Below are 24,358 nucleotides of genomic sequence, written 5' to 3' on the forward strand. Positions count from 1 at the left end.
TGGTGATTTCTGAATTCAGTGGCGTTGGAGAATAGAAAACATTTAGGAAGAGTCAGGGAAGGAGCAGGATTATTTTAATTTCTAAAATCAAACGTAAGTGGCCCTTGGCGGTTTTAGTGTGAAAACCCCACTCCTAAATTCAACCAAAAACATGACCCGTTGTGTGTTCTCTGGAAATGGATGAGGAAATTTAATAATGGCTATTTTGGAAGCAGTTATTGTCACATACAGGCTAATTTGGCCTCAGCAGATTCCCCATCAAAATCCTATTTTCCCTATAACCCTAACCCTAACCCTTAACCCTAAACCCTAACCCTTAACCCTAACCCTTACCCTAATTGAAACCCTAACCCTAACCCTAATTGAAACCCTAACCCTAACCCTAATTGAAACCCTAACCCTAACCCTAATTGAAACCCTAACCCTAACCCTAACCCTAATTGAAACCCTAACCCTAACCCTAATTGAAACCCTAACCCTAACCCTAATTGAAACCCTAACCCTAACTGAAACCCTAACCCTAACCCTCACCCTAACCCTTAACCCTAATTGAAACCCTAACCCTAACCCTTAATCCTTAACCCTAACCCTAATTGAAACCCTAACCCTTAACCCTAACCCTAATTGAAACCCTAACCCTAACCCTAATTGAAACCCTAACCCTAATTGAAACCCTAACCCTAACCCTAATTGAAACCCTAACCCTAACCCTAATTGAAACCCTAACCCTAACCCTTAACCCTAATTGAAACCCTAACCCTTAACCCTTAACCCTAACCCTAACCCTAATTGAAACCCTAACCCTAACCCTAACCCTAATTGAAACCCTAACCCTTAACCCTAACCCTAATTGAAACCCTAACCCTAACCCTAACCCTAATTGAAACCCTAACCCTAACCCTAATTGAAACCCTAACCCTAACCCTAACCCTAATTGAAACCCTAACCCTAACCCTAATTGAAACCCTAACCCTAACCCTAACCCTTAACCCTAATTGAAACCCTAACCCTAACCCTTAACCCTAACCCTAATTGAAACCCTAACCCTAACCCTTAACCCTAATTGAAACCCTAACCCTAACCCTTAACCCTAATTGAAACCCTAAACCTAAGCCCTAAGCTTAAAATAGAAATGGTCCTTCTGGGGACCGGCGAAATGTCCCCACCTTGTTTTACTATGCTCGTGAGGACTTCTGATCCCCACAAGAACAACAACACACCACACACAGTCCTACATCCATCCATCGTAGAGCAGAGCTGTTATCATGTGGTGTTGTTGGACGGAATCAACAATCTCCTGCTGCCTACTCACTTGTAGTAAGTGGCTGCTGGTTTACACAGGATCAGGAGGACACACACACACACACACACACACACGCGAAAACACACACACGTACATGCGCGCATGCACACACGCGCACGCACACACACGTACACACACGCACGCGAAAACACACACACGTACATGCGCGCATGCACACACGCGCACACACACACGTACACACACGCACGCGAAAACACACACACGTACATGCGCGCATGCACACACGCGCACGCACACACGTACACACACGCACGCGATAACACACACACGTACATGCGCGCATGCACACACACGCGCACGCACACACACACACACACACGTGCACACACGAACGTACACACACACGCGCATGCACACACACACACACACACACATGTGCAATATATACACACACACATACACACTTAAATGACCTGATCCCGATCTCGATCTCAATATGATATGTAAACTAACAGTAGAGTACAACAAACAACATCAAGTATCCGTGACGACAGAATCTGTCAGGTCGGAATAAGTCTGTGCCTCATGTCTCCTGTTGGCACTTTGAGTTATGAATTTAATCAAAACCTAACCTACACAATTGCCACCTAGCAAGAGATGAGTCAACAGTGTGTGTGTGTGTGTTTTCTGTTATTGTGTAGATGTACGTAGAGTTCCTGCCAGAGCAGGAAATGTTTCTGACACTGTTGACTTGGCAGACAGGTTGTGTGTGTAAATGTCAACAGTATTGTCCCTCATCGCTGCGTCACACTCTTCCATTCTTAACCTCTGTGTTCCTGTGGTCTTTGAACAGCAGAACGGCAGCATGCCTCTTCTGGGGTATCCATGACAACAGAAATACTGACCTAACCATGACTGACACATACATATATACACAGGCAGGCACACACGCTAATGGGATTCCCATCTTTATAGTTAATGACGGAGGACCATGTGCCGTCTTGCAGGTTCCAGTCCAGATCTTTATCTGGTCAGAGCACCAAGACAATATAATTAGTGTGTGTGTGTGTGTGTATCTGTGTGTGTCTGTCTCTGTGTGTATCTGTGTGTGTCTGTATGTGTGTGTGTCTGTCTCTGTGTGTGTGTGTGTCTGTCTCTGTGTGTGTGTGTGTCTGTCTCTCTGTGTGTGTGTGTGTCTGTCTGTTTGTGTGTGCGTGTCTGTGTGCGTGTCTGTCTATCACTCTGTGTGTGTGTGTATGTGTGTCTGTCTCTATGTGTGTGTATGTGTGTGTGTGTGTCTGTCTGTGTGTGTGTCTGTGTGTGTGTGTGTGTGTATGTGTGTCTGTGTGTGTGTGTATGTGTGTCTGTCTCTCTGTGTGTGTGTATGTGTGTCTGTGTGCCCGAAATATCAAGCCAAGAGGCCACTTCCCATTTTTCCAATGTCCGTCCACCTGATTTAGAATCTAGGAAGAGGCTCTTGGTAGTTATAAACATTTTCTTATACTCTTAGCCCCACTTCCTCTTCAGAAGGACAAGAAGACAGTGGACGTGGGGGTGGAAAACTACCAGTCATATTCTCACCGTCTGTTACAGTTCCAATGTCAGCTTCCAGACCAAGGGCCCAGCTGGCCTCCAACGCATAGTGATGGTTAACACCAGTCAGACGAGGTTTACACCAGTCAGACGAGGTTTACACCAGACAAGGTTAACTCCAGTCAGACGAGGTTAACACCAGACAAGGTTAACACCAGTCAGATGAGGTTTACACCAGACAAGGTTAACTCCAGACAGACGAGGTTAACACCAGACAAGGTTAACTCCAGTCAGACGAGGTTAACTCCAGTCAGACGAGGTTAACACCAGTCATATTCTCACCGTCTGTTGCAGTTCCAATGTCAGCTTCCAGACCAAGGACCCAGCTGGCCTCCAACGCATAGTGATGCTGCTGTGGGCAGCAGACGGTTACAGGGAAGTACTGCCATCTCTCATTTCCCACACCTCACTTTGAATAGAAATCCCATTGTAGGATTTTAGATGAGGTACTCAACATTTTGTGGTTTTGTGATTAAAACCATCAGTGCATGTTATTGACTCCAGTCAGACGAGGTTAACACCAGTCAGACGAGGTTAACACCAGTCAGACGAGGTTTACACCAGACGAGGTTAACACCAGTCAGACGAGGTTTACACCAGACGAGGTTAACACCAGACGAGGTTAACTCCAGTCAGACGAGGTTAACTCCAGTCAGACGAGGTTAACACCAGATGAGGTTAACTCCAGTCAGACGAGGTTAACTCCAGTCAGACGAGGTTAACTCCAGTCAGACGAGGTTAACACCAGACGAGGTTGACTCCAGTCAGACGAGGTTAACACCAGACGAGGTTAACTCCAGTCAGACGAGGTTAACACCAGTCAGACGAGGTTAACTCCAGTCAGACGAGGTTAACACCAGACGAGGTTGACTCCAGTCAGACGAGTTTAACTCCAGTCAGACTAACTCCAGTCAGACGAGGTTAACACCAGTGAGACGAGGTTAACACCAGACGAGGTTAACACCAGTCAGACGAGGTTAACACCAGTCAGACAAGGTTAACTCCAGTCAGACGAGGTTAACTCCAGTCAGACGAGGTTAACACCAGACGAGGTTAACACCAGTCAGACGAGGTTAACACCAGACGAGGTTAACACCAGTCAGACGAGGTTTACACCAGACAAGGTTAACTCCAGTCAGACGAGGTTAACTCCAGTCAGACGAGGTTAACACTAGTCAGACGAGGTTAACACCAGTCAGACGAGGTTAACACCAGTCAAAAAATACCTCTCCAGTGTTGCTTTCAAAGGGTGTAAATATTTAATACCATGCACACACACCCTGTCCCTGTCCCAATTCTATGAGCATTTTGTGTGAACACGTGTGTGTGTGTGCGTGTGTGCGTATATGGGTTTTTACATGTGCGTTTGTCCCAAAGCCCTCTATATGGCTGCTGTGTCTTTCTGGTGGGCTTGTCAGTGACCTTCAACCCCCATTCAGTCAACTGAGAGAATAGGGATTATGGTTCTCAGTCCAGAGAAGAGGGTGGGCCTGTGTGGTCCAGAGAAGAGTGTCGTCATTAGGGTCAGATGTGGGTCAGATCTGGGCCAATTTGTGGCAGACCAGACCTGACCAGAGAGGTGTAACAATTAGCGGTCAAGTAGTCGCGAAATGTTGTTTCTGAACAAACAACATTCTGATTTTTATCTACCAATTAATCCTTATATTACTACTATATGCCATTCAGCAAACGTTTCCATCCTTACCGTCATGCACGCACACATAGCATTGGTATGGGTGACCCCAGCGGGAATCAAACCCACGATCCTGGGGTTGGAAATGCCGCGCTCTGAGACACGCAGGACCTTGAGTCTGATAGATATATATACTGATAGATATATATACTGATAGATATATATACTGATAGATATATATATACTGATATATATATATATATATATATACTGATAGATATATATACTGATATATATACTGATAGATATATATATACTGATAGATATATATACTGATATATATACTGATAGATATATATATACTGATAGATATATATACTGATAGATATATATACCGATAGATATATATACCGATAGATATATATACCGATAGATATATATACCGATAGATATATATACTGATAGATATATATACTGATAGATATATATATACTGATAGATATATATATACTGATATATATATATATATATACTGATAGATATATATACTGATATATATACTGATAGATATATATATACTGATAGATATATATACTGATAGATATATATACCGATAGATATATATACCGATAGATATATATACTGATAGATATATATACTGATAGATATATATATACTGATAGATATATATACTGATAGATAGTGAGCTGGAAGGCTGTGACGTCTGCCTCAGATGGTATATTTCTGCATCCAAGCGTCACTGTTGTATCCATTTCTGGGAATCCATGCATCTCTGACATCACTCAATAAAGCGATCAATGTCCAAAGAGAATATCTCTTTACTGTAGCCTCGGCAAGGGAATAGAAGACCCCCTCCCCCCCTAACAAGCTACTGTAGCCTCGGCAAAGGAATAGAAGACCCACCCCCCCCAACAAGCTACTGTAGCCTCGGCAAGGGAATAGAAGACCCCCCCCCCAAACAAGCTACTGTAGCCTCGGCAAGGAATAGAAGACCCCCCCCCCCAACAAGCTACTTTAGCTTCAGTTTCTGCTAGTTAACAAAACAGACATAGTGTGTTAAGACTCCAAGCTGCTTGTTGACAGACAGATAACAATGTTAGACTCCAAACCAGAGACACGTGACAATCCCATTCGAATGAAATAAAATAAAATGTATTCAAATAAATGACACTACCAACACACTGTATAACGTGGTTCATAAAAGTGCTAACTTTTATTTCATATTCCCTCAATGTTTTGTCTAAGACAAAAAAACATTGGTTGTTACAGTATTGACGCTCGTGAATTCTCACACAATTTTATTCCATGTTCAAGTTGTAATTTGTGTGGAGAACAGAGAGTTGTCCCATAGAGCAGCTGAAGAAACACAGAACACTTACAGATTGCTTAAAGAAGTCAGTGGTCCCAAGTCATTACAAGTGAGTCGTATCTACTTGATTACAGTCAGTAAAGCTCACACAACACTGAAGGTGGAAATCAAGAAACACACAACCAGTTTTAACAATGACATCTACATGAACACAGAATCACACACTCAATCACACCAGACTTACACACACACATACACGTAAGCACATCACATACTCACTCACACACAAGAGCACGCACACAGACACACGCCAAAGTACAATCTCTCCAGTTATTTGGATTGAAAACAACAATTTCACACTAATATTTTTTACATCATAAATCTACAGACACAATAAGGGTACATTACGTACAAAAATCTGAAATATCTCAAAATATACAATTATTATATACAGCTCAAGTATTCTCTCCTTACACTATAGATAACTTCATTGTGAAGGGACAGAATGTACATCAATGCCTATAGAGTAAATATACAGAATAAAATGGGTAGGTTCGGAATTCTACAACTTGATGTTCCATGGTTCCTCACCCTGAAAGCCGTCTATGGGCCTGGAGAAACTGTTTTCTTCAAACAGCTAATACAAACTGCAGCTAACTACAGCTACTACTAGCTATAACACTCAATGGAAGTGAATGGGGCATAAGGACTCATTTCAGGGTGAGGAATCCTCTAACATCAAATGATACATTCCTGGGCTTCCCCTTGTAAGTACTGTAGTTTAGTTATTGATCAAATCACAGAATAAAGCATATTATCACTATTAAGTAAATTAATACACTATCACTGTCATTTTGAGAGAAATCGAGTTAGTCTACACATGTTTCATTTATTGTACTTGTACAAGGCAGTAATGAGACAGTGATGATAATACATACAGGCCATCTGGAGTTGACATTACATCACCTCAATAAGTGATTTAGGGAATTGAACGTTCTTTTAGGCAAATTGTCTAGCAACAGCCCTGGCCCCTATTTCGATTCACATCGGTGCTTTTCACACACTACTCGTTCAGGGTGGAGATCGATGGTGTGCTTTCAGATAGATGGTATTCTGACTTAATTCCCAAAGTAATTCTACCACCTTTATGTGCAAGGAAACCATTAATAAAAGGTGAGGAAAAGGTATCTCATTTATTTGTCTTTTTCAGATTGAAATAACACCAATTTAATAAGAGCTATCGACAAGAGTTAGGTATTTGAGTAATCCGTTTTGGATAAGGGAAATGTAAATGTAAATGAGGCTTGTTTTAGAGCTATTGAACCATATAATCGCTGGAGACAAATGTGACACCAGTCATATGGCATCAAGAAAATTAAGCATATCAAAGTGAGTCTGTTGGGGCGGCAGGGTAGCCTAGTGGTTACAGCGTAGGATTAGAAACCGGAAGGTTGTAAAATCAAATCCCTGAGCTGACAAGGAAAACAATCTGTAATTCTACCCCTGAACAAGGCAGGTAACCTACTCTTCCCAGGTAGGCTGTCATTGAAAATAAGGATTTGTTCTTAGCTGACTTGCCTAGTTAAATACATTTTACGCAGGTTTGGAATTGTACATTCTTTCAACTTGCAGGTATGGGCACTCTGAAATGTTGTAATTATAGGCTACCTCGACTTTCTCTGTCTCTATCATGTTAAACACCACTATTGACCATCAGTAGGCCTAATAACCACACATATTACAATGCCAATTTCAATGGTTACTTCCCTTCAGTTGGTGTAGCCTACAATATCATTCTGTTTAATTAATTTTATTTATTTTACTAGGCAAGTCAGTTAAGAACAAATTCTTATTTTCAATGACAGCCTAGGAACAGTGGGTTAACTGCCTGTTCAGGGGCAGAACGACAGATTTGTACCTTGTCAGCTCAAGAATTTGAAATCGCAACCTTCCAGTTACTAGTCCAACACTCTAACCACTAGGCTACCCTGCCACCCCAAGTGTTTAATTTACCTTAATTTTCGTCCTCTGTAAACTCCTTCACGACCATGGCGTTGTTGCTGAGTATCATTAGTAATATATAATATAGTAATATAGTAATATATATATATATATATATATATATATATATGAAGAAGTTTATATAAAGGAGTCTACATACTATATTATATATATATATATATATATATATATATATATATATATATAAAGACATGTAGGCTAATTTAAATGTTATTGAGCAATTAGACCCTGACACAGTGCAATACTTGGCTGTGACATCACACAGTTCTGTGGCTAGTGCAGGAAATAGAGGAGGATATAGCCTACTATTGTACACTATTGGCCCTATTATAATTATATGTACACTAATCTTCCAACATTATCATGGGTTGTAGAACTGAATGTGACACATTTTCAGAATGAATCAAACCACTGTATTTTTGATTTATCAATATATTAGGTGCTTAGAGATCTCCAAACCTGTTTAAAAAAATGAAGATTAACACATAATCCTAAAATTGTGCCTTAATAATGAGAGTATTTAAAAAATGTTTTATCTACCACTTGGTGTTGAAACAGAGACAAAATATGCAGATATTTAGATGGCTTTTTAAAAAATGGATCCCTAATATTCTGAACCTGTCTCTCTATGTATTCTAGTCTGTCGACCATATTCATGTATTCTAATGAAATCCTAATTATTGTAATGAAAGGTACACTGTAAAGGGACGGCTTCAGATAAATGTCCTGAAAACTCTTTTGATTGAATATTCCACAAGAAAATCTGTTGGCCAGCGAGTGAGAGGGTTTGTAAGTGGTTGAATTACATTAATTCAACGCTCGCAAGGGAACCACGCCTGCAAAGCCAGTTACTGCATAAGGTAAGTCTGAATAGCAACTTAAGTCGGAATCGGGCCCTTGTGCATGAACACCTTCTTGTCTCTCTCCTCCTGGGTAGTGTCAAACCAGACAGACAGCTCCTCTTGGGTAGTGTCAGACCAGACAGACAGCTCCCCTGGGTAGTGTCAAACCAGACAGACAGCTCCTCCCGGGTAGTGTCAGACCAGACAGACAGCTCCTCCCGGGTAGTGTCAGACCAGACAGACAGCTCCTCCTGGGTAGTGTCAGACCAGACAGACAGCTCCTCTTGGGTAGTGTCAGACCAGACAGACAGCTCCTCCCGGGTAGTGTCAGACCAGACAGACAGCTCCTCCTGGGTAGTGTCAGACCAGACAGACAGCTCCTCCTGGGTAGTGTCAAACCAGACAGACAGCTCCTCTTGGGTAGTGTCAGACCAGACAGACAGCTCCTCTTGGGTAGTGTCAAACCAGACAGACAGCTCCCCTGGGGAATGTCAAACCAGACAGACAGCTCCTCTTGGGTAGTGTCAGACCAGACAGACAGCTCCTCCCGGGTAGTGTCAGACCAGACAGACAGCTCCTCCTGGGTAGTGTCAGACCAGACAGACAGCTCCTCTTGGGTAGTGTCAGACCAGACAGACAGCTCCTCTTGGGTAGTGTCAGACCAGACAGACAGCTCCTCCTGGGTAGTGTCAAACCAGACAGAGACCACACTTTGGCAGAAGCTGCCTGGGTGACATTAAAGTTGGAGTCCAAGAGACTTCTAATCAGCTTCTACCCCGAAGCCATAAGACTCCTGAACATCTAATTGAATGGCTAGCCATTTGCTTTGCCCCCCTCCCCTCTCCTTTACACCGCTGCTACTCTCTGTTGTTGTCATTTATCGATAGTCACTTTAATAACTATACCCCCACACATTGACTCTGTACCGGTGCCCCCTGTATATAGTCTCCACATTGAATCTGTACTGGTACCCCCCTGTATATAGCCTCCACATTGACTCTGTACCGGTACCCCCTGTATATAGCCTCCACATTGACTCTGTACCGGTACCCCCTGTATATAGCCTCCACATTGACTCTGTACCGGTACCTCCTGTATATAGCCTCCACATTGACTCTGTACCGGTACCCCCTGTATATAGCCTCCACATTGACTCTGTACCGGTACCCCCCCTGTATATAGCCTCCACATTAACTCTGTACCGGTACCCCCTGTATATAGCCTCCACATTGACTCTGTACCGGTACCCCCTGTATATAGCCTCCACATTGACTCTGTACCAGTACCCCTGTATATAGCCTCCACATTGACTCTGTACCGGTACCCCCCTGTATATAGCCTCCACATTGACTCTGTACCGGGACCCCCTGTATATAGCCTCCACATTGACTCTGTACCGGTAATCCCTGTATATAACCTCCACATTGACTCTGTACCGTAACACCCTGTATATAGCCTCCACATTGACTCTGTACCGGTACCCCCTGTATATAACCTCCACATTGACTCTGTACCGGTACCACCTGTATATAGCCACCACATTGACTCTGTACCGGTACCCCCTGTATATAGTCTCCACATTGACTCTGTACCGTAACACCCTGTATATAGCCACCACATTGACTCTGTACCGGTACCCCCTGTATATAACCTCCACATTGACTCTGTACCGGTACCACCTGTATATAGCCACCACATTGACTCAGTACCGGTACCCCCTGTATATAGTCTCCACATTGACTCTGTACCGTAACACCCTGTATATAGCCTCCACATTGACTCAGTACCGGTACCCCCTGTATATAGCCTCCACATTGACTCTGTACCGTAACACCCTGTATATAGCCTCCACATTGACTCAGTACCGGTACCCCCTGTATATAGTCTCCACATTGACTCTGTACCGTAACACCCTGTATATAGCCTCCACATTGACTCAGTACCGGTACCCCCTGTATATAGCCTCCACATTGACTCTGTACCGGTACCCCCTGTATATAGCCTCCACATTGACTCTGTACCGGTACCCCCTGTATATAGCCTCCACATTGACTCTGTACCGGTACCCCCTGTATATAGCCTCCACATTGACTCTGTACCGGTACCCCCTGTATATAGCCTCCACATTGACTCTGTACCAGTACCCCTGTATATAGCCTCCACATTGACTCTGTACCGGTACCCCCCTGTATATAGCCTCCACATTGACTCTGTACCGGGACCCCCTGTATATAGCCTCCACATTGACTCTGTACCGGTACCCCCTGTATATAACCTCCACATTGACTCTGTACCGTAACACCCTGTATATAGCCTCCACATTGACTCTGTACCGGTACCCCCTGTATATAACCTCCACATTGACTCTGTACCGGTACCACCTGTATATAGCCACCACATTGACTCTGTACCAGTACCCCCTGTATATAGTCTCCACATTGACTCTGTACCGTAACACCCTGTATATAGCCACCACATTGACTCTGTACCGGTACCCCCTGTATATAACCTCCACATTGACTCTGTACCGGTACCACCTGTATATAGCCACCACATTGACTCAGTACCGGTACCCCCTGTATATAGTCTCCACATTGACTCTGTACCGTAACACCCTGTATATAGCCTCCACATTGACTCAGTACCGGTACCCCCTGTATATAGTCTCCACATTGACTCTGTACCGTAACACCCTGTATATAGCCTCCACATTGACTCTGTACCGTAATACCCTTTTATTTCTTATTCTGTTTTTATTTAACTGCAATGTTGGTTTGGGGCTCGTAAGTAAGCATTTCCCTGTAAGGTCTACACCTGTTGTATTATGTGCATGTGACTAATCAAATGTGATTTGATTTCAGTACTGTATGGTGGTTACTATTCTCTCTCTCTCTCTCTCTCTTTCTCTCTCTCCCCCTCCAACTCTCTCTCCCCCGCTCCCTCAACCTCTCCCTCCATCAATAATAGTTCAAGTGATTCTAGCTCTCTAATTGGTAATCCATAATTTACCGCTGGCTGTGATCTACAAGCAGTCCCGAGCAACATGTGGCTGTGATCTACAATCGAGAGGGCTTTTATGTTTGTGCCTTTAGATCCTGTGCTATTTGTGTGCAGGGTATTCTGTATTGTGTGGCCATCATTACAGGTCTATCACTTCTAATAGTATCAAAAAAACAAAACATTTAATGACAGTCCTGTTGTGACTACTGCTGCAGACAGACAAGACATGCTCTGTCGGTGGTTTTCTGTTCAATCAGTGTTTGATGTTCAACTCCAGGGTCTCTACCTGCTATAAAGTCATTGATGTTCAACTCCAGGGTCTCTACCTGCTATAAAGTCATTGATGTTCAACTCCAGGGTCTCTACCTGCTATAAAGTCATTGATGTTCAACTCCAGGGTCTCTACCTGCTATAAAGTCCTTGATGTTGAACTCCAGGGTCTCTACCTGCTATAAAGTCATTCATGTTCAACTCCAGGGTCTCTACCTGCTATAAAGTCATTCATGTTAAACTCCAGGGTCTCTACCTGCTATAAAGTCATTGATGTTGAGCTCCAGGGTCTCTACCTGCTATAAAGTCCTTAATGTTCAACTCCAGGGTCTCTACCTGCTATAAAGTCCTTAATGTTCAACTCCAGGGTCTCTACCTGCTATAAAGTCCTTAATGTTCAACTCCAGGGTCTCTACATGCTATAAAGTCCTTGATGTTCAACTCCAGGGTCTCTACCTGCTATAAAGTCCTTAATGTTCAACTCCAGGGTCTCTACCTGCTATAAAGTCATTGATGATCAACTCCAGGGTCTCTACCTGCTATAAAGTCATTGATGTTCAACTCCAGGGTCTCTACATGCTATAAAGTCCTTGATGTTCAACTCCAGGGTCTCTACCTGCTATAAAGTCCTTAATGTTCAACTCCAGGGTCTCTACCTGCTATAAAGTCATTGATGATCAACTCCAGGGTCTCTACCTGCTATAAAGTCATTGATGTTCAACTCCAGGGTCTCTACCTGCTATAAAGTCCTTGATGTTCAACTCCAGGGTCTCTACCTACTATAAAGTCCTTGATGTTCAACTCCAGGGTCTCTACCTGCTATAAAGTCATTGATGTTCAACTCCAGGGTCTCTACATGTTATAAAGTCCTTGATGTTCAACTCCAGGGTCTCTACCTGCTATAAAGTCATTGATGTTCAACTCCAGGGTCTCTACTTTCTATAAGATCCTTGATGTTCAACTCCAGGGTCTCTACCTGCTATAAAGTCCTTGATGTTCAACTCCAGAGTCTCTACATGCTATAAAGTCCTTGATGTTCAACTCCAGGGTCTCTACCTGCTGTAAAGTGCTGACATGGCTGGGACTACAGACTACGTAACAACACTATAGAATCTCCATAAAGTCTCCATAAAGACGACTTTAAAAAGGCTTAGCAGACAGACACAGATATGCTGTTCAGGCACCATCAACAGGTTGACCATAGTTTGTATCAACATTAGAATCCATCAACAGGTCGACCATAGTTTGTATCAACATTAGAATCCATCAACAGGTCGACCATAGCTTGTATCAACATTAGAATCCATCAACAGGTTGACCATAGCCTGTATCAACATTAGAATCCATCAACAGGTTGACCATAGCTTGTATCAACATTAGAATCCATCAACAGGTTGACCATAGCCTGTATCAACATTAGAATCCATCAACAGGTTGACCATAGCTTGTATCAACATCAGAATCCATCAACAGGTTGACCATAGCTTGTATCAACATTAGAATCCATCAACAGGTTGACCATAGCTTGTATCAACATCAGAATCCATCAACAGGTTGACCATAGCTTGTATCAACATTAGAATCCATCAACAGGTTGACCATAGCTTGTATCAACAGTATAATCCATCAACAGGTTGACCATAGCTTGTATCAACAGTATGAACCATCAACAGGTCGACCATAGCCTGTATCAACATTAGAATCCATCAACAGGTTGACCATAGCTTGTATCAACAGTATAATCCATCAACAGGTTGACCATAGCCTGTATCAACATTAGAATCCATCAACAGGTTGACCATAGCTTGTATCAACGATCTACAGGTTGACCATAGCCTGAATCAACATTAGAATCCATCAACAGGTTGACCATAGCCTGTATCACCGTTAGAATCGAAGCATCTCTGGGCTGGCTGCCAGCAACAGCTTGGATGTATCTCATTCTCAATCTCTTAAAAATCCTCCCTCTCATAATTTTCCCCCCTTCATCTGCACTGTTTGGAAAATGTTTAACCTGGTCAGTTCTTGCAGATCAGTGCGATGGAGGAGAGGATGGATTTTTAGAAAGAGCCACAGTGTGCTCTGTGTGTGTCATCACTGTCTTCATGAAGAGGCAGGAAACACACAGATTATGTCAGGTACTCCTCTGGTGGCCAACAGCGCCACCCTGTGGCTCAAGTCTTCTATTGCAACAACAAAAAAGTTTTGTACACTACAGTATTATAGACTACATTATCCACATAATTATTATTACACACTATCATACAAATATCTCAACCATTTAAATAAAAAGGCTTTTTTTTACTTGACAATTCACATAAATAAATCTATTATTAGTGCCATTGATTGATCAGAGTGCTTATCGAAGAACATGATTAGAGGAATGTACAATAACAATTAACCCTACATTTCCCATTGATCCATTTCTGAACAACGGTAAACAGATATCAACATATATAATGGCTTGTGGCACACCTGGGTAGTGTTCAATAGGTCACACTGTTGCAAAATAAAACTACAATCTGTGCTCACATTTTCAGGTAGTACCTTAGTACACATTCAGGCTGTACCTCCCTGTTTCAATTGTTTTTTTAACAGTTGTTTTCACTCTGCTTTTTCTCCCAAATGAACACAACCCGGCTTGATAACAGCTGGTTTCACTCTGCTTTTAAAAATGTTTTCCCTAATGAACACAACCCGGCTTGGTAACAGCTGGTTGACAAAGCGCAACAACGTGCCCTCTTATATATGTGTGTGTGTGTGTGTGTATTCCCTCTTGTGTGTGTGTGTGTGTGTGCCTTCCTCCATGACATCACAAGAGGATTCATCACCATGGCACTGTGTTGCCGGGGCCGGTTGCCAACGTGGGTATCACATCTATTTATAACACTAGGGGTCACCTGGAATGGCTGGGGAGCACGACCACACACACACACACACACACACACACACACACACACACACACACACACACACACACACACACACACACACACACTGCCTGATGATCAAACGCTAGCTGCTTGGCTTATCTGCGTTCAGATGAATCACCCCATGCCTGCCTTCTAAGGCTGAATTCAAATGGAGGCCCTCCTTCTTCGTTTGTGCCTCTGAGTGATGTAGGACGAGGACTGACATTAACATAGGTAGTGGCTCTGCTTAGGGTCATGGTTTTGTTTAGATTAGGGGCGATGTGGGGAAGGGTGTTTTAGAATAGAATGAAAGTGTGTTTAGGCTCAGAGATGTTCTATGTTATGGGGAGTGGGAGGGGGCTGTACAGCTAGGTGAACAGCAGAGAGAGGGGGGGGCTGTGTTTTACAGCTAGGTGAACAGCAGAGAGAGGGGGGGCTGTGCTTTACAGCTAGGTGAACGGCAGAGAGAGGGGGAGGGGGCTGTACAGCTAGATGAACAGTAGACGGGGGGGCTTCGCTTTACAGCAAGGTGAACAGCAGAGAGAGGGGGGGGGGCTGTGCTTTACAGCTAGGTGAACAGTAGACGGGGGGCTTCGCTTTACAGCTAAGTGAACAGCAGAGAGAGGGGGGCTGTGCTTTAACGAAAAGGTGAACAGCAGGGGGGCTGTGTTTTACAGCTATGTGAACAGCAGAGAGAGGGGGGCTGTGCTTTAACGAAAAGGTGAACAGCAGAGAGAGGGGGCTGTGCTTTACAGATATGTGAACAGCAGAGAGAGGGGGGCTGTGCTTTAACGAAAAGGTGAACAGCAGAGAGAGGGGGGCTGTGCTTTACAGATATGTGAACAGCAGAGGGGGGTGGGTCTGTGCTTTACGGATATGTGAACAGCAGAGAGAGGGGGCTGTGCTTTACGGATATGTGAACAGCAGAGAGGGGGGGGGGGCTGTGCTTTACGGATAAGTGAACAGCAGAGAGGTGGGAGGCTGTGCTTTACAGCTAGGTGAACAGCAGAGAGAGAGAGGGGGGGGCTGTGCTTTACAGCTAGGTGAACAGCAGAGAGAGGGGGGGCTGTGCTTTACAGCTAGGTGAACAGCAGAGAGAGGGGGAGGCTGTGCTTTACAGATATGCTCTTTCTTTCTCTCTCTCTCTCTGTCTCTGGAGGGGTTGTGTTGTGTTGGGTTTGATAGATAGGGTTTCTTGTGCTTCAGTCAGTCAGATCGATCATAGTTCGGACTCTGGCGAATGAATATTCTGATAACCCGTCTTGGTCGGTGTCCCGGTACCATATCCAGCCGTGTTGGTCATCTCCTGGGCTCCGCCGGGCCCCAGGTAGGGGCGGTGAGAAGGCATGGGCGAGGGGCTGGGGCTGGGGGTGCCTTTACCGAGGATGAAGCGGGACTCGTTCTCCTCCTCTAGGCCAGAGAGGTCCTTGGTCATGCCTTTACGGTAGGAGACGGACAGCTTGTTGGAGCCGTCAGAGAGCAGGTTGAAGTGGCGGGCGATGAAGACGCAGGGGAGAGGAAGCATGGCGGCGATGATGAGGGAGTAGGCCACGCCCAGAGCCCACGGAGGGTAGGAGAGGAACTTCTCCGACGCCTAGCAGAGGGAGAACGAGAGGGAGGAGAGAGGAGAGGGAGGACGAAGAAGAGGGGAGAGGAGGAGAGTGAAGATTGAGACATTGAGATACAGATTCAGAAAAGCTTTTAGTGTCCCAATATTGGGAAATTGGGTTTGCAACTGCATAAAAACACATAATAAACTGAATACAAACACATGATAAACTGATTGGACAGTAAATACAAACACACGATAAACTGATTGGACAGTAAATACAAACACACGATAAACTGATTGGACAGTAAATACAAACGCACGATAAACTGATTGGACAGTAAATACAAACACATGATAAACTGATTGGACAGTAAATACAAACACACGATAAACTGATTGGACAGTAAATACAAACACACGATAAACTGATTGGACAGTAAATACAAACACACGATAAACTGTTTGGACAGTAAATACAAACACACGATAAACTGATTGGACAGTAAATACAAACACACGATCAACTGATTGGACAGTAAATACAAACACAGATAGAATATACAGTCCCTTCAGAAATGTTTCACACCCATTGACGTTTTCTACATTTTGTTGTGTTATAAAGTGGGATTCAAATGGATTTAATTGTAATCTTGGGTAAAAACATCGACACAAAATACTACCCCACTGAGTCAATACATTTTAGAATCCCCTTTGGCAGCGATTACAGCTGTGAGTCTCTCTGGTTCAGTCTCTAGAGCCCTTTACACCTGGATTGTACAACATTTGTCCATTATTCTTTAGAAAAATCTTCAAGCTCTGTCAAGTTGGTTGTTCATCATTGCTAGAAAGCCATTTACAAATAGTAACTAGGCCACTCAGGAACATTCAATGTTAGATTGTTAGATATTACTGCACGGTCGGAACTAGAAGCACAAGCATATCGCTACACTCACATTAACATCTGCTAACCATGTGTATGCGACCAATAAAATTTGATTTGATTTGAATGCCATCCTGGTAACCAACTCCAGTGTAGATTTAGCATTGTGTTTTAGGTTTGAAATGTGAATTTGAAAGCAGACTGAATCATTTTTTCCTCTAGGATTTTGCCTGTGCTTTGCTTTATTCGGTCATTTTTATTTTGGAATTTTACTCCCTAGTCCTTGCTGATGACAAGCATACTCATAACATGATGCAGCCACCACCACAAATTAAAATGTGAAGAGTGGTACTCAGTGACATAACGCTTTCTATTCAGGACTAAAAAGTTCATTTTCTTTGCAATATTTTTTTTATAGTGCCTTGTTGCAAACAGGATGCATATTGTTGCAAACAGGATGTATGTTGTTGCAAACAGGATGTATGTTGTTGCAAACAGGATGTATGTTGTTGCAAACAGGATGCATATTGTTGCAAACAGGATGTATGTTGTTGCAAACAGGATGTATGTTGTTGCAAACAGGATGTATGTTGTTGCAAACAGGATGTATGTTGTTGCAAACAGGATGCATGTTGTTGCAAACAGGATGTATGTTGTTGCAAACAGGATGTATGTTGTTGCAAACAGGATGCATATTGTTGCAAACAGGATGTATGTTGTTGCAAACAGGATGTATGTTGTTGCAAACAGGATGCATATTGTTGCAAACAGGATGTATGTTGTTGCAAACAGGATGTATGTTGTTGCAAACAGGATGCATATTGTTGCAAACAGGATGTATGTTGTTGCAAACAGGATGTATGTTGTTGCAAACAGGATGCATGTTGTTGCAAACAGGATGTATGTTGTTGCAAACAGGATGTATGTTGTTGCAAACAGGATGTATGTTGTTGCAAACAGGATGTATGTTGTTGCAAACAGGATGTATGTTGTTGCAAACAGGATGTATGTTGTTGCAAACAGGATGTATGTTGTTGCAAACAGGATGTATGTTGTTGCAAACAGGATGTATGTTGTTGCAAACAGGATGTATGTTGTTGCAAACAGGATGCATATTGTTGCAAACAGGATGTATATTGTTGCAAACAGGATGTATATTGTTGCAAACAGGATGCATATTGTTGCAAACAGGATGCATGTTTTGGTATGTTATTATTCTTAGTCTCTGGCTACTAAGTTAGAAAGTGACCGGGTGTGTTGATACATCATCAAAAACCTAATGAATAACTTTACCCTTTTTTTTGTATGTTGTCACACATCTACCAGTCGGGTGCCCTTCTTTGCGAGGCATTGGTTGAATCTGTGCTTGATATTCACTACTCGATTGAGGGACCTTACAGAATAATTGTATGTTTGGGGTATAGAAATGGGGTAGTGATTAAAACATCACGTTAAACACTTTTTATTGAACACAGAATGAGTCTATGCAAATTATTATGTGATTTTACAATTTATTAAGCACATTTTAAATTCTGAACTTATTTAGGTTTGCCAAAACAAAGGGGATGAATTCTTACTGACTCAAGACATTTCAGCTTTTTAAATTTTTTAAATTAATTTTGAAACAATTTTACAAAGCGAATTAAAAAGGGTGTGAATACTTCTAAAGACACTTTATATAAAGTGAAGCAGTCCGTGATGAGGAAGATGAGGGTGAGTTAACCCTTGACCAAAAGGAGATCATTTTAAAGGGAAAGTAAATGCATGTGTGAATACAAAAGATGCTTCAAAGAGAACCATGCTGTACAAAACCCATCCGGGCTCGAAGGACCATGAAAAAGATTGTCACTTTTGTAGTCGTGGGACTTAGAGTGAGATTCCGGTTAGGTGAAATGGGATGGATTAGCACAAATGCGTTAGAGCTAACCAGCTGTTAGAGCTGGTGTAACAAAGGTAAAGATTCACTGACCAGTTCCTCCACCCAGGCATTGTACCCAGCAGGACTGACGGACATCTCTATCACAGTGGCAACAATGAGCACGGTGAGACAGGCAGGAGATACGTACTTCCACATATAGAAATAGAAAGAGTAAGGTCTGAAACCCAACATGTCCTCTAGGTCCTGCATGAACCTGAGAGAGAGAGAGAGAGAGAGAGAGAGAGAGAGAGAGAGAGGAAGGATGGATGGAAAGGAAGGAAGGAAGGAAGGAAGGAAGGAAGGAAGGAAGGAAGGAAGGAAGGAAGGAAGGAAGGAAGGAAGGAAGGAAGGAAGGAAGGAAGGAAGGAAAGATTAAGGTGGGGATGAACAAAAGAGAATTTTGAACACAATCAATTTTACAAAGCTATTTCTCCTAGGCACTGCTGTAAGGTAATATGTATGTTCCTTGTGTCATGTTACGTATCCAGTACCTCTTGGTGCCGTAGATCCAGGCCACAGATATATTCTCCAGCATAACCACCACAGTGAGAGGCAGGCCAGCTGAGTAGTCATCAAACATGGTCACAAAGTAGTTCCCGGAGCGCTGGACGAACAGCAGGCCACAGAAGAACGCCACAATGCAACAACCAACTGAGAAGGAAGGAGGAGGAAGAGGAGGAGGAAACATTAATAATCATACCTACAGACCACAGAAGAAGACTACGATGCAACTGCCTACTGAAAGAGGAGGAATAGAGAAAGAAAGACGCCAGGCTGTTTATATGACTACATTTCGGATGCTTACCAATTCAAAGTAAGGCCTACAACATATAGTCTCTTTCAACAGCCATTGGCTGACCTTTGACTTCTGACTGATAAAGAATCATCCAACCAACCAATAGAAGCCTTACCACAGAGGAACTCCTTGCGGATCTTGGGGAAAGCGTCCAGTACAGGTGTGGTGATCCCTGTCATGGTGCCGATCATGGACCCCAGCCCCAGGTTAATCAGCATGAAGAAGAACATGACGGACCAGAAGGGAGAGGCAGGGAAGTGGGTCATGGCCTCAGTGAAGGCAATGAAGGCCAGGCCTGTACCCTGCACTGCCTGGAGAAAGGAGGGAGGGAGGGAAAGATATGAGAGATATTTTATCCATGTGTCTTCACTGTATTTCACTTCATATAATGAGATGACTGTTTTCCATCTAAAAGTGGTTGTAGATGATGTTGGAAGTGCTTTGGGTGTTGATCAGAGTATGAAATCTCTACTTTATAGGCTAGTTCCCCAGACCGAAAGCAGGACTAGAAAAATCAGGGCCATAGATTTACATCAAAGGCCCCAAAAATATATATACACTGCTCCAAAAAATAAAGGGAACACTAAAATAACACATCCTAGATCTGAATGAATGAAATATTTTGATTAAATACTTTTTTCTTTACATAGTTGAATGTGCTGACAACAAAATCAATTATTTTGATTTCACAGAAGTGTGATTGACTTGGAGTTACATTGTGTTGTTTAAGTGTTCCCTTTATTTTTTTGAGCAGTGTATTTCTTGTGAAAATGTAAAAAAATAAATAATAATTCACCTCTAAACCAAATCAGACCAACATACCTGGTTGAGGTCGTCCTCCAGAATACAGGGATTCAGACCCAACATACCTGGTTGAGGTCGTCCTCCAGAATACAGGGATCCAGACCCAATATACCTTGTTGAGTTCATCCTCCAGTATAGGGGGTCCAGACCCAATATACCTTGTTGAGTTCATCCTCCAGTATATGGGGTCCAGACCCAACATACCTTGTTGAGTTCATCCTCCAGTATACGGGGTCCAGACCCAACATACCTTGTTGAGTTCATCCTCCAGTATACGGGGTCCAGACCCAACATACCTTGTTGAGTTCATCCTCCAGTATACGGGGTCCAGACCCAACATACCTGGTTGAGGTCGTCCTCCAGTATACGGGGTCCAGACCCAACATACCTGGTTGAGGTCATCCTCCAGAATACAGGGATCCAGACCCAATATACCTTGTTGAGTTCATCCTCTAGTATACGGGGTCCAGACCCAACATACCTTGTTGAGTTCATCCTCCAGTATACGGGGTCCAGACCCAACATACCTTGTTGAGTTCATCCTCCAGTATACAGGGTCCAGACCCAACATACCTGGTTGAGGTCGTCCTCCAGAATACAGGGATCCAGACCCAATATACCTTGTTGATTTCATCCTCCAGTATACGGGGTCCAGACCCAACATACCTTGTTGAGTTCATCCTCCAGTATACGGGGTCCAGACCCAACATACCTGGTTGAGGTCGTCCTCCAGAATACAGGGATTCAGACCCAATATACCTTGTTGATTTCATCCTCCAGTATACGGGGTCCAGACCCAATATACCTTGTTGAGTTCATCCTCCAGTATACGGGGTCCAGACCCAACATACCTTGTTGAGTTCATCCTCCAGAATACAGGGATCCAGACCCAATATACCTTGTTGAGTTCATCCTCCAGTATACGGGGTCCAGACCCAACATACCTGGTTGAGGTCGTCCTCCAGTATACGGGGTCCAGACCCAACATACCTGGTTGAGGTCGTCCTCCAGAATACAGGGATCCAGACCCAATATACCTTGTTGAGTTCATCCTCTAGTATACGGGGTCCAGACCCAACATACCTTGTTGAGTTCATCCTCCAGTATACGGGGTCCAGACCCAACATACCTTGTTGAGTTCATCCTCCAGTATACAGGGTCCAGACCCAACATACCTGGTTGAGGTCGTCCTCCAGAATACAGGGATTCAGACCCAATATACCTTGTTGATTTCATCCTCCAGTATACGGGGTCCAGACCCAATATACCTTGTTGAGTTCATCCTCCAGTATACGGGGTCCAGACCCAACATACCTTGTTGAGTTCATCCTCCAGAATACAGGGATCCAGACCCAATATACCTTGTTGAGTTCATCCTCCAGTATACGGGGTCCAGACCCAACATACCTGGTTGAGGTCGTCCTCCAGAATACAGGGATTCAGACCCAATATACCTTGTTGAGTTCATCCTCCAGTATACGGGGTCCAGACCCAACATACCTGGTTGAGGTCGTCCTCCAGAATACAGCGATCCAGACCCAATATACCTTGTTGAGTTCATCCTCCAGTATACGGGGTCCAGACCCAACATACCTTGTTGAGTTCATTCTCCACTATACGGGGTCCAGACCCAACATACCTTGTTGAGTTCATCCTCCAGTATACAGGGGTCCAGACCCAACATACCTTGTTGAGTTCATCCTCCACTATACGGGGTCCAGACCCAACATACCTTGTTGAGTTCATCCTCCAGTATACAGGGGTCCAGACCCAACATACCTTGTTGAGTTCGTCTTCCAGTATACAGGGGTCCAGACCCAACATACCTTGTTGAGTTCATCCTCCAGTATACAGGGGTCCAGACCCAACATACCTTGTTGAGTTCGTCTTCCAGTATACAGGGGTCCAGACCCAACATACCTTGTTGAGTTCGTCTTCCAGTATACAGGGGTCCAGTCCAAGCTGACTGAAGCTGTCCTCCCTGACAGTCTTGATCACTCCATACATCTCCTGATAGTCCACAGCTGACAGGTGAGAGAAGTTGACATGGGGAGGGATCAGATCATGGCTCAACACACCTGTGTTCAGGTAACCTAGGATCTTCTCACCATTCCTGTAGAAAGGTGGAGAGCGGAGAAGAGGAACGTGTTAGTGTTAATTGTGAGGTAGTGATGTCATCGAGCTGCGTTCATAGTAACAGGTAGGAAAGACCGAGTGGGTAGGGATAGTGCTGAAAAAGATTGACTCTATTTTACAATGACAATAGATGGTTGTGTAACAGTATAATTTTAAACCGTCCCCTCGCCCATACCCGGCCGCGAACCAGGGACCCTCTGCACACATCAACAACAGTCTCCCTCGAGCAAGTGACGTCACCGATTGAAACGCTATTTAGCGCGAACCACCGCTAACTAAACTAGCATTTCACATCCGTTACATTTGGTTAAGCTATTTGAGCTTGACAAAATTTTTAGAGTTTGGCGCTTGAGGGTGACTGCACTTGATGAAAGGTTAAAGGTTCTTGAAATGTTCTGTATTGATTGACCTTCACGTCTTAAAGTAATGATGGACTGTCGTTTCTCTGCTTATTTGAGCTGTTCTTGCCAAACTATGGACTTGTCTTTCACCAAATAGGGCTATCTTCTGTATACCACCGCCAGCTTGTCAAAACACAACTGATTTGCTCAAACACATTAAGAAGGAAAGAAATTTGACAAATTAACTTTTAACAAGGCACACCTGTTAATTGAAATGCATTCCAGGTGAGTAGCTCATGAAGCTGGTTGAGAGAATGCCAAGAGTGTGCAAAGCTGTCATCAAGGCAACGGGTGGCTACTTTGAAGAATCTCAAATATAAAATATATTTAAATTTGTTTAACACTTTTTTGGTTACTACATGATTCCATATGTGTTATTTCATAGTTTTGAAGTCTTCACTATTATTCTACAATGTAGAAATAAAGAAAAACCCTTGAATGAGTAGGTGTTCTAAAACTTTTGACCGGTAGTGTATATATACACAGTTGAAGTCGGAAGTTTACATACACTTAGGTTGGAGTCGTTAAAACTTGTTTATTAACCACTCCACTAATTTCTTGTTAACAAACTATAGTTTTGGCAAGTCAGTTAAGACATCTACTCTGTGCATGACACAAGTCATTTTACATGTTTACACACAGATTATCTCACTTATATTTTACTGTATCACAATTCCAGTGGGTCAGAAGTTTACATACACTAAGTTGACTGTGCCTTTAAACAGCTTGGAAAATTACAGAAAATAATGCTATGGCTTTAGAAGCGTCTGATAGGCTAATTGACATCATTTGAGTCAATTGGAGGTGTGCCTGTGGATGTATTTCAAGGCCTACCTTCAAACTCAGTGCCTCTTTGCTTGACATCATGGGAAAATCAAAATAAATCAGCCAAGACCTCAGGAAAAAACATTGTAGACCTCCACAAGTCTGGTTGATCCTTGTGAGCAATTTCCAAATGCCTGAAGGTACCACGTTCATCTGTACAAACAATAGTACGCAAGTATA

General features: G+C 43.2%; 1 protein-coding gene across 1 annotated transcript in view; it reads right to left on the reverse strand.

The window, feature by feature from the left end:
- Positions 1–15,727: 15,727 nt before the first annotated feature.
- LOC135527736 (sodium-dependent neutral amino acid transporter SLC6A17-like) overlaps positions 15,728–24,358 on the reverse strand; it is a 44,513-nt gene continuing 35,882 nt past the window's right edge. Inside the window, exons 8-12 of the mRNA XM_064956260.1 lie at positions 22,737–22,929; positions 20,128–20,323; positions 19,708–19,867; positions 19,268–19,430; positions 15,728–16,460 (exon numbers count right to left, since the gene is read on the reverse strand). Coding sequence (XP_064812332.1) covers positions 16,086–16,460; positions 19,268–19,430; positions 19,708–19,867; positions 20,128–20,323; positions 22,737–22,929 — 1,087 coding nt within the window. The 3' untranslated portion in view covers positions 15,728–16,085. The remainder of the gene's footprint in view (positions 16,461–19,267; positions 19,431–19,707; positions 19,868–20,127; positions 20,324–22,736; positions 22,930–24,358) is intronic.

The sequence above is a fragment of the Oncorhynchus masou genome, chromosome 33 (assembly GCF_036934945.1).
Source record: "Oncorhynchus masou masou isolate Uvic2021 chromosome 33, UVic_Omas_1.1, whole genome shotgun sequence".
NCBI lineage: Eukaryota > Metazoa > Chordata > Actinopteri > Salmoniformes > Salmonidae > Oncorhynchus > Oncorhynchus masou.